Here is a 16,166-nt window from a genome sequence, read left to right as displayed (position 1 = left end):
TCTTTTTTACATATTTTTTGTACACATATAAGATATATGTACAAGCTAATAAAAAATTAATTGTTACATATTTGAGAAAGAAAAAAAGAGCACCTCTTCCTCCCTTTTGCTCTTTAATTACTTTTTATTACGTAATATTATCTTTTGTCTCTGATAATCGTTTTATGTATTATGCTCAAAAGAAATTTCGCGTTAAGCCGCTCGAAAAAGGACACCCGACACGCAAAATCAATATTCTCCACGTACACTCTCGGACCTTCCGGAGTCTATGCCACATTGCGTCCACATCAAATGCCACGTGGAAATGCCACATCACACGAATATTGTACTGATACGTTTCACGCGAGAACAAACGCGTCGAACTACATCGCAGAATTGTCCCGCAGTGTTGAAACCGCAATTATAGACCCACATCAATGACAAATTCTTCTCCTTTTCCTTTTTTAATTAAACTACTCGTCCACATTAATATATTAATTATATGCGAAAAATTCGTATATTTACATAACAAATAAAATAAAATATGAGGGATATATTTTTTCTTTTTGTAAAAAGTATATTATAAATAATTACTATAAATAATTATTATTAGTATATTATAAATATTATAAATATTATAATATTATAAATATTATAAATAATAATTATTATTTAAATGAGAGGTGAAATTAATATATGTATATTCAATGCTTTTTATAAAAATTAAAAGTATTTCAGAGAAGGAAATTTATTATAGATATGTACACGGAGTAATTAGCACTTGGATATAATTTTTTGAAAATATTTATTTCTAAAATAACGTGTGATAAATAACATTTAGGTGGTAGTATACAGATTAGTATTGTTAAGTAAGTGCTTCATGAGAGAAAGAGAAAGAAACGAAAAGATACGGCAAGCACGCATTGAGATGCGAACCGTCTTGCTCCTTGGGGCAATAGGATATTTGGGAAGATAGGACTGCTGTCGAATCAGAAGCACGACCCCAAGCAAATGTCGGAGCTCGTTAGAGCGTTTCGAAGAGCGAGTTAGCGGTCTCCCGCGCGCTATACGTGAGTCGAAAGAATTATAGCAATTTCGACGTGACGAAATCTGAATCTGTAATACGCTTTCTGCGAATGACACGCGTCTGCTGTGCAAATTTTAGATATATCGACGATATATGTAGATATAAAAATTTCCCTTAATCATCGAAGAGAATTCTTTTCTAACTTGAAAATTAACTTGAAGTTATATGTACAATCGTTGTAAATTGTCATAGCAGGAATTTAAGGTCTTTGCGTAAAAAGACAAAAAATAATATTTTTAAGAAATTAATTTATCGAGCTTTATGCAATTATCGTTTGATAGCATGAAATAAAAAAGAGCGTTTTTTCTTTCATTTTTTCATGGGCATAATTATATTTGTGCTTTGTATAATAATTGTGTTTAATTTTTTTTTAATACTCTAAATATATCCTTATTTTGGAAAGTTATTATATGTATATTCCAATTATGAAGATATACTTTTGTTATTTAGATTTGATGTATCCTAAGGGAAACATTTTTTATTTTTGTTTCTTTATAAAATTCTAATAAAAAATTTTCTATAAAACTAACATTATTGCATAGTGCGCATCTAAATGTGTAGGTATGTACACTGCACTGTCGATAAAGTGCATGTCTTAAGATGCATAACTGCTTCAGAAAAGACAAACGAGTGTTCTTATGCAAGACAAACCCACTGGCGAAAGTTTCGCACGTGTGCATTTGCGGGATTCTAAAATCGAGAGTCTGATCTCTCATTCGCCTCGTGTGGGCCAGTTAGTGTATGCAAAAGGATGCCCACACGAGACAACATACAATGGCAGGGTTGGGCCCGGTTGCATCGCGACTCAGGTAAATTTAGCTCGTTCTCGCGAATGCGTGTGTACGCACGTGCATGCGTCGTATAATGACGCGTAGGTGAGCCATTCATTCATAAAACATAACCCACGTGGCGCCGGCGACTGACAAACAACTTGCGAGCATCTCAAAGTAGAAGCTAAATAAACGAGCGAAAAGAAAAAGAAATAACATACGGCTGACGAAAAAGGATAAAGTAAATTAAAGTTAGTCGTCCATTAAACGGATATTCACAGGAAGTTTTTTAATAAAAAAATTCTAGTAATATTGTATAATATTGTATAATTAAGTCATTTAAATAATATAAATTATATATTTGTCATTGGATTAATTATATAAATTGTATATTATTCACCAATTATATATTATTCACTATATATTTTAATATTTAATTTTGATATTAATAATTTTTATATATTTTAATATATTTTAATATTTTCTCATATAATATTGAAATGTTAGTTATTGACATTCTATAACAGTTAATATGTTATACATATTTATGTAATTACAAATATAAGTAGAAATTTTTTTAATATGTGCACACGCTTTTATGTAATGTATTATTAATTTATATATAAATCTATGATTTATTTTTTTTTTCTTCCGATCGTTGTTCCTTTTTTCATTCTCATTTACATCTCTACATTTTATCTATACGTCTGAATATATTAATGATTTAAAGATGTTTGGACAGGTTTTAATTTTATGGAAAACAGAGGATGCTAATCAGATCTTATCGGAGTACTGTCGTAATGGCAAATGCGTAAAAATAACTTTGTTCCGACGAGAGAGAGAAGAGTTCGGTAGTCATGACGACAACAGAGTTTTCTCGAATTCCGTGAGGGTGTGAGAACATGGGACATGCTTGTTGCAGGACACGTACCCTCCTGAGGAAAGAGGGTGCATGCATCCTCCATCTAGTTCTTGGGGGAGCGATAACTCGGTTACAATGGTTCTCAACCGCGCATGCTTTTCAATTTCTCTCTCTAACTTGATCGATTATATTTTTATTGATTTTGATGAATTTTTACAGAATGCTCATGTTTTAAACTTAAAATTTGAGAAAAGAAATGTTAAATTTTTATTAATTATTAGACAAAATTACAGTGAAATTTTATAGTGTTTTTTTTATTTTGCATCTTTATTTCATATCTCATTTATGTTTAGATACGAATATCTCTAAAACGATGCGGATATATTTCAAAAGGAAAATGCTTTTTCATTTTGGCATTTTTAATTTAAATTTTAAGTTTGATAGTTTAAATCGGAAGCACATCTCATATTATGTAGTAGACAATATATTATGAAAAAGTTTATATTTTTATTATTAACAAAATTTATCATATATTGAGAAAAATTATCAACAAATTGATTTAAAAGAAACAGAACTCGAGAGTTTATTAACCATTGAATAGTTTTTATGAAATTCTATATTGTAACGAAACAATTATTCTTTAAAAGTAATTGATATTTTATTTAGTTCTTCCATCCTTAAAGTTCTTAAATAAATTTTTATATAACTTTTTTTAACTTTATTAAATTAATTTCCATTATTTCTATAATTATTTCTACAATCGATTGTGCAAATAATTTAAAATTTAATTTAAATCATCATGATTTAATTTCTTTTATATTAAATATACATTTTTATTCTTGTCTGACATAGTTTTTTCCATATATTTTTATAAATTAATTTTATAATTAAATTATGTTTATAACACATTAGATGCATTGAGATTAAATCTTTTGATTTACAATATAAGTCCTATATAATAAATTCTACACTATTTCGTGATAGAAGCACAATCTATATTTACGTATCTGTAACGATTCCCAGCTAAACTAAGTCGCGCTTTGCCGATTGGAAAATTGACCGCGGGAGATTTTGCTGTGTAACTAAGTGCACAGTTAACGTGCATCTCTCGAAATAAAAGGGGGTGAAAAATGCAGGGAAGAGAGGTTGTCGCAGTGGCATATGGCTCGTTTGTAACGAGAAAGAGGGATCATTGGGCAATGACCGGTGAAAAAACAAAGGAATTCATATTAGCGCATCTACTATGCATATATTATGCTGTAGATGGTATTATCAATAAGTTACGCATTTTTTGCGCTTTGTATGTACCATAAATATTTTTTCTTTAATCTTTCCATTAATTTTGAAAGCTATTTAGACTATGTTGTAAGTATAAATATTGTCTCTCTCTTTTTTCTCTCTTTCAATATTACATTTTCTCATTATTAAATTTTTAGCGAGATCAAAATAATATTTTACGTTAATTAAAAATTGTTTAATTATCTAAATATAATAATATTCATATAGATATATGCGCGCATATGGCTATACTTATGATTTAATGTCATAATTTTAATAAGTTACGAAAATATATTGTGTCTTCTCTTATTCTTCTCTTTTCAATAGAACACTCTATTAAATTAGGAACATCATTCTGATCGACTTGTCGGATTATGCGCTTAAGATAGTTTCCCGATTCCGGGGTTTCCCTTTCGCCTTCGATTTTCCCTCTTCCTTCGTTCCGTCATTCCAAAGACTCCCTGGTATGTCGCGATATCGTTCGGGTTAAAGTAAACCTAATTCCATCGAGCCGTTCCAGTCAGCAGTGTCCATCGAGAGAACAAGCCTCTCTCCCATAATCGCGCGACAAAACCAAGGTTCTCCATCCCTTTCTCGTCTCTCATTCTCACCGAACGCAGACGAGAGACGTGTTCCTCCCGCAAAATTGTTGCGTCGACGTAAGCCATCCGACCCTCTTGTCATCATTGGGGTAAAGTGAAACTTACTCACTTTCTCCCGCCAATCAGTGTGAATTAGTCTCGCAACTTTCAACTGACAGGATTTTTGTCAAACGAATATGTATTGAAATAAAGGTTGGAAAATAAAAAAAATTGAGAAAAGATTCTCGCGGAAAGAAATGATTAGAAATGTCAAATTTATCAAATTTAATATTTTTAGAATATATATTTTTACATATACAATATATATACATATATATATATTAATAATAAATTATTAATAAAATATAAAAATATGATCAATATGTCAAATATTAACATAAAAGTAAAAATAATAAATATTATATAATATTATTATATTAAAATTTATGTTTATTTATAGTAATACAACTCTATGATCTCATACATTATATGTATTTTTTAAAATAAACATTTTTATCAATTTTTCCCAAAATATATAATAGTAAGAATAAAGGCGTTAAAGAATATATAATTAGAATAGGAAGGATTTTTAGTCTTTCCATAAGAACATGAAGGGTGTAAAAGTATGTATTTACTATAGTTAATCTCAGTCGATTTTCACTCTTTCTCTTTGAAAAAAAAACATATGAGTTTACCCCTGTCATCTCGTCTTTTTTTTTACTCGTGAAATCATCTCAGTCGTATTATCACGCAGGATGATAAAAAACGAACAGGATTACGCGACTAACGAGCCGTCAGACTGCCGTCGGCCGTCAGGAGCGAATTAATTATTGTCCTTTAACGGTTTCGTTTCCGGCTCCTGAGCTTTCGGCGTCGCCATCGTTCCGGAGGGATCTGTTGCAATATTCAATTTCATGCACCCTCTTTGCGCCATGGACCTGCCATCCCCGTGCCGAAGGACGATTATTATCGTTTGACTGTTCCCTCGAAAAATGTGAAATCCCTTCGGGATGCAAATTGTTGTGCCGGAAAAACCGTGAAGCCATCAGGAAAAATGTTTAAAAACGCGAATATTGATAATTCACGAATTCAAGTTTTAAGAGAGTTTATCACTCAAGTCATTGTGGTCAATTCGCGTAGATGCGCGAGAGATCGTGTCGTGTGATATCGTAAATCTCGCGTTTTTTGTATCTATAATATATATATAATGCACGTGCGCTATATAAAATGAAAAAAATTAAAAGGTGGGGGAAAAGATGATTTAAAAAATTCGGGAATTAAAAAAAAAAGAGAAAAGAAAGACAAGTATACGAACTCTAATCATAAATAACAAAAATTAATTTAATTAAGAAAACTTTATCTTCAACGTAAAACAACAGCAACGAGAAGATTGAAGGCATTTTTTTTTATTCAAAAATTATATATCTCAGAGAACCAGATATATACATATATATATATATATATATAAGTAATATTAGCAGAGATTGCGTGAAAATGCTCGCATGGCTAAGGGGATTCCGTCGTTCCGTAACGAGGACCGAATGGCAGCGGGGATACACGCACGAAACATGAACATTCCCGACAGGTGCGCGGATCGATTGCTATTCCGCGCGACTCGCGTACGAGCAGCATCATTAATTGTAATGCCGTCCATGGCGTTGCCTTTTAACGCGCGCGTCTAGTCGCGCGGCCGCGCGCGATGATCGGCGCCAAGTCGAATATCGACCAGCGCGTATTGTACACGCGGTTCCCACCGGCTTTTATCAATGCCGCGATGCATTACGATTCCATGTGATGTCCTCGGCTTGACATCTAGGATGGCAGGGCCTGGAATAAAGAACAAAATTCGGCGCGAATTGTTGCACTGTCAAATTACCAGACTTGCTGGAAACTTTGATATACAGAATTAAAATACGTAGAGAGATAAATTACAGGAAATAATATTTAATTACAGGAAATTTGTCTACGATACGATTTAATTTATAATCAATATATTAATACATTTAGTGAAAGAAACAGATTACTGAAATTGTAATTAAGATCATACTTAAATTAATTGACAATGAACCATTAAGAATTTTAATTCTAATTCTATAAGAATTCTTAAGAATTCTTAATCATCGCTGAATAAGAAGCGCGAGGATTATGTATATTTGAAATTAAATTGTTTTAATTAAATTTTTTCTTTATTAAATTTTAGGATGAATTTTTTTCAATTATTGGAAAATTAAATCGGTAGTGTCGAAGAAAAACTACATTATAGGATGCGATAGAGTGCGGTAGATTGTTGCAACAGAACAGAACGACTTCGCGACCTAATCAACGATGATTCCATGGATCGGTCATTGATGAATTTACTGCCTTCTGTTTGATTCCGTTAATTCGTTAATTCAAACGAAGACGCCCACGCAAACAACGACGCTCGCTTTACTCATCCTACTCTATTTCGACCGTCGCCGTCGTCCGCTCTTTCTTCCCTTCAACCGCCGAACCGCGTCTCTCGTTTTCTATTTCCATCCCCCTTTACGCGTTATTTTCACCCGCAGAGGAAATATATTGTCTTCCCGGAACATCGTCTCACGTTTAACATTTTTTATTAGTTCTTCTTCCTCTTTATATTCTCTTTCATTCTCTCTACATCATGATACATTATACAATTTGATTATCTCTAGGTAAGTTTAAGAGATAATTGCTGCATATTCTAATATGTTTAATATAAATCAAAAGTGGTATATAGAATTACATATATTCAAAGATTGCAAAATTGATATTTCGTATAAGGATATCGAAACTTTTCGGATATATTATATACATTTCGCAATCATAAAATAACACTCTGGATGCTTTCTGGATAATTTTCTTGTTTCACATGTAACTTTAGGAGTATTGATTTTTATTGACATTTTTATTTTCTAACAAAGATGGTTTTTATTTTATTTTATATTTATTAGATCGCGTTGCACAAAATATATCATAAATGTATATATGACATTCATGTCAGTATATATAAAAAAATTATAATTTCAACACATTATATTATACTATATTTTATATACATTTTTAATATATATTGTAAAATAAAAATTTAATATTTCTCCGATATTATTCTTTGCATATATGTGTTTCTCTGATCATTTCTTTTGTTAGATCTTTTGAAGTTAGATGATAGAATTAAAGAATTGAATATTTTCGAATTGATGCTGACTCGCGCGTTTATCGAGAAATTGTCTTCTTAATTTAATATCCTACAGTTCTATCATTCTTTGACAGCTCGATGCAGTTTCTTCATCATGTAAATGTCTTAAAATAGCAATCTTAAGATGTGTCACACTTTCTGATCGCATGCGTCATCATCATGATTCTCCTAGTCCTTAATTTCTCGCGCTTTTGTACATAAACATTTTTCATCAGAATATATTACACAATTTTGTAATCAACTAAAAATATGCAAAAAAAGATTAACATCATTATTATATAAATATATATATATATATGTGTGTATATGAAATTAATACAATTATGTAATTTATTAATTTGCAATTTTCTTTAAAACTCAAGATTAAAATGTCATTTTTAGTATACATATAACCTTTACATTAAAAATTGAAGTTACATTTATGATTAATCTAAAAAATTATTTTAATTTTAATTATTTTTCGATTTAATTTTAATTATTATTAGATCGATTAAAATATATTGTTTTTAATAATTGTTTTTAAAAACTATATAAAATATATTGTTTTTAATAATAAAATAATTAGGAAAGACGCAATGATTGTTTAATACTACATACACACACATTATTACAAAATGTGTGATTATTTCAAGCAATATTTTAAAGTTTATACAATAATGTAAAATTTTTTAAATTTCCATAACTATTCCAAATTTTTAAAACATCATTACATTAAATTACAAAATATGTCAAAAATAAGGACGTAACTTGTTGATATTCTATAGCGAGCTTTTGTAAATAGAGATACAGATACATAGATAGAGTGAGAGAGAGAGAGAGAGAGGAAGAGGGAAAGTAGGAGAAGGAAGGGGAAATGAAAGAGATGATGAGAAGGGAGAAAATGAGAGAGAAGAAGGAGAAGGCGCGAGAGATTGTATACCTACGAATAGAGAAGCGTGCGCTTCGTCGCTCGCGTATTCAGTTACGTCCGATGCGTCATGGTGTCGAGACGCTTCTGTGTTTCTTACAATGAATCGCGACGTCGCGAAAATCGTCACGTCGTTCTGGAGATCGATCTGGAACGAGAGCAGCCTGACTGGCAAATTGAACAATTAAACGATTGAAATACAATATTTGCAACTTAAAATATATCAAATGTACGTATAAAGGAATTTTGCAGTGAGACAATATTAAGTAGAATGAATGAAATTAATATAATTATATGTAATCATATCAATCAAGCTTCTTTGAAATTCAGATCAATTTCGTAACATTATTATATAATATCTTGACGTATATCTTTTTAATTTAAATTTCGCAAAAAAATAAAATAAAAGCGTTTTAGAAAAAAAATCGATGTGCGAATTGTATTAAGTCAAAGGACTTTTTCATTGAAATGAGCAAAAATAAAAATCAAAGGTCGAGGATATGTCAAGGATTAATTTTAATTATAATGTGAATAGAGCGCGATCGCAATTATGCATAATTATTGTGTGACAATTCGGTGCAAAGTGCAGAATACAATTACGATTCGTGAGAGATAATCACAGAGCACATTCGAATGACGCTGGAGCATCGCGGTGACCACCGGCGGCATCATGGCGTGTATCAGAGCGCCGAGATCCGTGCGCGGTTCCATCGACGACATTAAGGCCGATTCCACGCGTAATATTGTACAGGTAACGAGTTTTTTCCTCTTGCCCATATCTCTTTCGCCAAGAAACGGTTTTGCAAATTTCTAAGTATTTCCATTTGCAAATTTACAAATTTCATTAAATTCACTTTTAATAATGAAACGAGAGGCAGTTTAATATAATCAAGAATATAGTAAAGTTTTGCTCGAACAGTAATGTTACACCGCTAAATCTATCCCTGACCCCTTGTTTATAAATATGGAGAGAAAGCTCTTTTATAAACATTTTTTGTATGAATATCGGATAAAAATAGCAAGCTCACCTTTTCCGAACGGGCAGGTAAAATAAGATAAAAATGAATGAAAACTTGAATTGTGTGTTAGAATTTTATGTTTTCTGTCACAAATCTTAATTTGAATGAACATAATTGTTGTTATAATGAATGTGGCAAATCAAGCTCATAAGCAAGTATGGATAGTTGAATAATTAGAGATATAAATTACTATAAAAGTTTGATCAGATTTGCAAAATTCTAATGTGCAACTCTAATGTATAATACAACACGATACAAAATAAAAACAGATACAAAATAAACGAGAAAATATGTAAATAATAATTCTTTTTATTATAGAGGCTAAATCTGTAAAAGTTTATAGTTAAGTTTTATAATATTTCAAACAGATCACCATAAATATTTTGCATGATGAGAAGATATTTTATGAGTTATTTTATTCACTAAATAATAATGTTTAATATTTAAAAAGAGAATAAAATGTTATAAATCTCACACCATTGTCTTGTTGTAAGGTTAACTAAGATAATATTACGATGATAGAAAATATCTGATAATATAAAAAATTTGATTTTTTCAATATTATCTCTTAAATATTCTTTATATTTTTAAAAGATTAATTAAATTCATTTTTGCGGCGTGAAGTGTATAAACTGTATATACTATATACTCAATTACATTATACCTTTTTTTAATTATTTTTTTATATTTATTATTATCTGCATAAATTTTTGAAGAACAAATTTTGTATTTGAAGTAAAAAAAAGCCATATATGAAATAAAATCTCTTTCATCTCAATGAAACTTTAGTATACGTTTCGTTCGATCTTGCTTACACTTCTTTCATCTCGCTTTGTCTCTCTCTGTCTCTTGTTTTTTCCTACTGAAATATCGCGGGAAAGTCCTGGGATTTCATTGGAAAAGCGTGAAAAGATTCGGAGAAGCGACGACCCCATCGTGGCCGCCGTAATAATGGCGACCTGAAATCATGAAGCGAGTCTTCGTCCGCGTCCCTTCCGTTCGTCTCTTTGCACGCTTAAAAATAGTACGCGATGACTAACTCTCTCCTCTCCTCACTCTCTGTGCGGCTCCTGTCTCCCTCTCTTTCTCATCTCCACCACGTTTGTCTTTCCCTGCGCCTTCCAGCGTCCAGTGTTGTGAGCGAGTGCGCGTCTCTCTGCCTCTTCGGACAGACTCTCGAGAGTCGTTCGCTCGCTTGCACGCTTGCACGCGCTGAAAAGCCTGGCGCTCCGCCAGCACGGTAAACGCGTCGGGACAATTCATGCTTCCTGGCGTGATTTATGTCCCCGATGTTCTTATAAAAATATTTATAAATAAAGATTTTTTTTAGAAAAATAAAGATTTCTCGTACACAAAAATTATTTGTAATTGAACATGCAATTAATATTGAAGACGCAATATCGAAATCTTGCGGGATAATTAGTGGCGCGTGTGAAATTCATAATGTGCATTCGACGAAATATAAACATCTGAAATAATATTTTAAATATTATTTGGATTAATTGAATGGAATTTGTCAACAAATGTATTAATGTATATCATTATTTTTCTCTACCTTTATTTTTCCCTCTTTTTCTCTCTTTCTGCCTCCATTCAAAGATACGATAAATAAATAACATGTATAGTAACAATCGTGTATCTGCACTATAAAATAGTAGATGAAAAAAACAGAGAGGAGATAAACACGGGGAACGGATAGAAAGTCGCGTGTTAATAAACCTAAATGTATATGCAGTTGTCAAGAGTTGCAAGCAATAGGAAATAACACCTATGTGACATATATGAATCGCCACTCGTATGATGAAACAGCAAATGAATGCCTGTATGATGAAACAGCAAATGTGTTGCCTGTTGTTTTCGCTAAACGAGAAAATGATGAGAAAAGAATCAATAATTAATTATTGTTGCATTCATCTTCATTGACGAATGACGGGTATTTGTCGCATATTACGCAAGTATACATCTTTATAATAAATTGAGATTTGTGACGTCATCAACGATTATACACTAATTAAAAATTTATCGCCTAATTGCAGATGCGATCTGTAAAGTATATAATTAATGATATAAAAATCAGGACTGGTATTCTAATTAGAGATTTAATGAATATTTTGGTAACAAATTTAAAAACCTTTTTATAATAATGAGATAAATTGCGATAACGATATGACAGATTTCCAAAGTACATTTTTTCATAAAATGCTTGTTAATGTCTTTTTTGCGTTATCATCTTCTTACTTGAAATAATTATATACGAAATGCATAATACTTTATATCATATACGACATTATATCATATGCGACTATCTTAAAGATATTGTTTTATTGAAATTTTACTTACAATTAGTTTCTGTTTATTGGAATTCATTTTATTATTATAATTTTCTCTAAAGAACTATATAATAATTCTCTTACTAAAATTTTTTATAAAAAAAAATATTTATTAATATTTATTAAACTTTATATTGCATTGAATGAAATTTTTGTTATATTAAATATTATATGAAGAAATTTGGGAAAATAAAAATTAAGAAAATCCATCAATGGGATTAAACAGGGCTCAGCGCAAAGTTAATATTTGTAAAGTACATATGTATTAAAGGCGAGATTAGATATGCTAGGCGAGATGCGAATAAGGAAATATCTTGCGAGAGATTCTTCGAGGTGAAGAGATTCCTATCACGCCAAATGGCATTCTTCACTTTACTTCTATCATTTCAAATAGCATAGTGTTAGCTGTGTAATTTACACAAGTTTGACTAAAACTCGACATAGCAGAAATATTTGTTAGAATCTTTCGTATTTTTATTCACAAAATTATTTTTAAGATAATAAAATTATTCTAAAATTAGTTAATTTCAAGAAATCTTCAAGGAAACGAAAAATTGTTTTGCAAAATATTTGCGTGCATCTTCTTGTGTGATTATTTATTATTTTATTAATAACATTCGTAGAGCTAGAAGAAGCATAACGGAAAAGTAATAATTGGCGTGCAATTGCAATACGAAAGAATAATCGATCTATCGACCATTAAGTCTGCTTCACTATAATATGTTTTTCTCTCTTTCTCTTTCGTGATTGCCTTTAATTCACCGAACTATACTCTTGATGCAGTGATCAATTGATCAAACATAATTATTGCCATGAAATGCAATGTATTATACTTAAGAGTGCACGCAATTTTCCACATAGTATTACAATGAATACATGTACGTATATACATATAAAATTCTGATTCAATTACTCTACGAATATTTTCTTATTATTAAAAGATGAAAAAATGAATCTAGTACTATGTATGTATGTACATTATCCACATGTTTGATAATTATTTGAATATATACAAACAAATATTTTATACATGAACAATGTTTGTTATTTTCGCTTGAAATGACAAATATTTGTTACAAGTCAGGATAGAAATACAAATAAAAATAACCCGCGAAGTTTTTTTACCAAGCGATAAAATGATTTTAATTGTAGAAAGTCAGCAGTAAAGAAATATCTCTAAATAATTTTACTAAAAACAAAAAGTATAAATGTAGACAAAAGATATTGTTCTCATGCAGCCTGTAGACAGTTCTTGACTATGGCTGTGAGTATCATTTACGATTTGTCTGCAAACTATATTGCATTTGTATGTGTATATAATTTATATAGCAAGTAACTATATAATATTTTATTTAATTGTAAGAATAAAACACTAGTCTTAATATTTCAGATCTATACGGATTGGGCGAATTATTACTTGGAACGAGGAGGTTGCAAGAGGAGAGTGATCGATCTCCAAACTGATCTCTGCGACGGTGTCCTTTTGGCCGATTTGGTGGAGGCTGTTAGTAAGTGTCTTTATTTTTGTTTATTTTTCAAAAATTATATAATTATCGAAGTATATATCGAGAAAAGAATGAAAAAAATATTTAAGAAAATATTACATATCCATTATAAAAATGTGTTTGTATGTGTGTGCAAATCTGCACAAACCAAATTATATTCATAAATTGTATTTATAAATTATAATTTTTAAAATTTATTTATTATTTTGATACAAATATTAGGAAAACAATTATATGAAATAAATAAAAATTTAGTTATGACATTTTTTTACATTAATAAAGATTGATGCATAAAACTAATCGGTGATGCGAGCTGTGACGAGTCGTTAAATCTATGATTCGCTTAACAGTACCGAATCGTCGTTTATGGCATTGGACAGTTATTCGTAACATAACATATAAATTTGCAGTAAAGTCATTACCGCATAGCATACGATAGTCACGTGCTGTATGTACGTGCGTACCATATGCAATTCGTTGGAATTCGCCCGTTAGAGGCCTAAATTAAAAAAAATAATTTCTAAATTAATGATTATTTTTCTTGTTGCAGCTAATCAAAAAGTGATCGACGTAAACCGGAAACCGAAAAACGCTCAACAAATGGTGAGTGTACATACTTTTTGAAACTAAATATTATTTTTTATCCGAATAATGAAAAGGATATAAGAGATATTAAAACATTATAAAAATGTTTTCAATTAATTAATATTCTATATGTTATCTATATTTATCAAATATAGTAAAAACGATTACGACTTAAATTTCAAATTAATTGCACTGCAAGAGAATGCTAATTGTTTAATTATACGAGAAGTGAAAATATTCTCAGATTGTAAGTAAGGATTGATCGATTCAAAAATTCGAACAGATCGTATTCCATACGCGAGACTTTCTCGAAGAAGCAAATTTAAGAACCATCCGTCCTTTAAAAATAGAGAGCGGCTCTCGCCGCTTAGGATGCGCAGATAAAATCAGTGCAACGACGCACGTACGATGCACCATAGATCACCATCCGCACTTTTCTTCGGGGAATATGTACTTAGAATAACGCACGGAAAAAAAACAATTTAAATTGCATCTTGCGGCGAATTTCGATTTTTTTCTCGAGAAATATCTAGTATCAATTTTCAAATTATTAATCTTAGTTTCATAGACGTCTTTAATTCATTAAGACGATTATATAATTTTCTATTTATTTATTTACATTTTATTTCTTTTAAAATTCTAAACTTAATTATTTGTTTAATTAACTTGATACTCTAGTTCTTGAATTATATTAGAATATGTTTTTTTTATTTGTGATTTTTTTAACTTTTATTTTTTAGTTAATCTATTTACAATAATTTCGAAAAATTAAATATATTGCACTCAAATATCTTGACTAACATACTGTTTCGGAATAATAGATTTTCGAAGTGTATCTTTGTAAAACTATTAACGATTTTGTGAATTGTTAATAGTTTAGCAAAATACAAAATTCCTCTTATATTATATAATATAATTGTAATATAAATATTATCAGTTAAATCTTTGTTATAATATAAGTGCGTAATAATCATATTTTATAATAGTACACCCCCACTGTGAGATAAATCTGCGCCTAGTCTGAGAAAAACGATCACTTGGATCTCAGATTGGCATTTTATAGAAGCGCCGCGGCAAAAGGATTCGCTTAGAATTTCGCGTAACCTCTGACACGCGCGTTTTATACCCGCGATTAAACATCTGGCTCCTCTAGGGATTCGCGGCTAATTAAAAGCTATTAATTATAACATCTCGTTACGTCCTTATTCATAAATTATGTTCGCTATTTATTGCTTTTTCTTCTAACGAATGTGATATTTTGTCTGAGTTTCTTATATGAAAAAAGTTTTAAACCGTTTAAAATTTATCAAAAATACAATCTGGATTAAAATTTTAAAATAAAATTTTAAAAATTCATATTTTAGTATCCTCTGAATTAAAAAAAAATCATATTTTACATTCTAAATTGCACTACAAACATTAAAATTAATGATATATATTACCAGAATTTGAATAAGCATTTTCCTTGCATTAATTTTCTTCTATTTTCCGAAAATTTTCTAAGAAACTGAAATATTTTTTTTATTATTATAGCATTTGACAAAATATTAGGAAACATGCAATAAAATTTCAAAATGGATAGCTTTTTATTCCGTAACATTATAAGGATTCCATTCTTGGAGGCAATCCTTCAATTTGTATCCTTTGAGCAAGAGTATCGCGCGTTGACTCAGGATTATGCAAATTGGGAACACGAGAAGGTATCATTCTATTTGAGAAAGAGAGAGAGAAATGTAACTCAACTGCGTATCTCGATCTATACATCCGGATGTGACGTGTCTCGTTTTCCTAGCGAGATGCACTTAGAATCCATAAAACCCGTATCCTTTTCCTCTCATCTCTTTTTTCTGCTCGATCATTTTCTCCCTCATCTTTATTTATCTTTTATTCAGTCTTTGTATTTATAATAAATAGTGACGAATTAGAAATTAGAAGCATTCACATGTTTCTTTGTTCTGTTTGTAATAAATTAATTCATGTCAAAGATGCAAAAATTTTAAAAATACATAATATAATATATAAATATAATAATTAAAAATATATAATATATAAAATATATAAACATAA

The 16,166-nt window shown here is 30.2% G+C and overlaps 1 protein-coding gene across 4 annotated transcripts in view; it reads left to right on the top strand.

Annotated features, from left to right (window-relative positions):
• Sick (sickie) overlaps positions 1–16,166 on the top strand; it is a 163,995-nt gene that overhangs the window by 43,109 nt on the left and 104,720 nt on the right. For 3 of the 4 annotated variants that reach the window (XM_083091298.1, XM_083091278.1, XM_083091271.1), the window contains 2 exons: positions 13,400–13,517; positions 14,065–14,117. In XM_083091298.1, coding sequence (XP_082947424.1) covers positions 13,400–13,517; positions 14,065–14,117 — 171 coding nt within the window. Of the gene's footprint in view, positions 1–9,135; positions 9,412–13,399; positions 13,518–14,064; positions 14,118–16,166 lie in introns of those variants that run through there. The other variant, XM_083091289.1, reaches the window with a different exon arrangement.

This window comes from Camponotus vicinus, unplaced genomic scaffold (assembly GCF_025532165.1).
Source record: "Camponotus vicinus isolate PSW18456_S1 unplaced genomic scaffold, iyCamVici1.0 SCAF_1, whole genome shotgun sequence".
NCBI classification, from domain to species: Eukaryota; Metazoa; Arthropoda; class Insecta; order Hymenoptera; family Formicidae; genus Camponotus; species Camponotus vicinus.
Note: the sequence above shows the minus strand (reverse complement) of the source record. Positions and strands in the feature narration are given on the sequence as shown.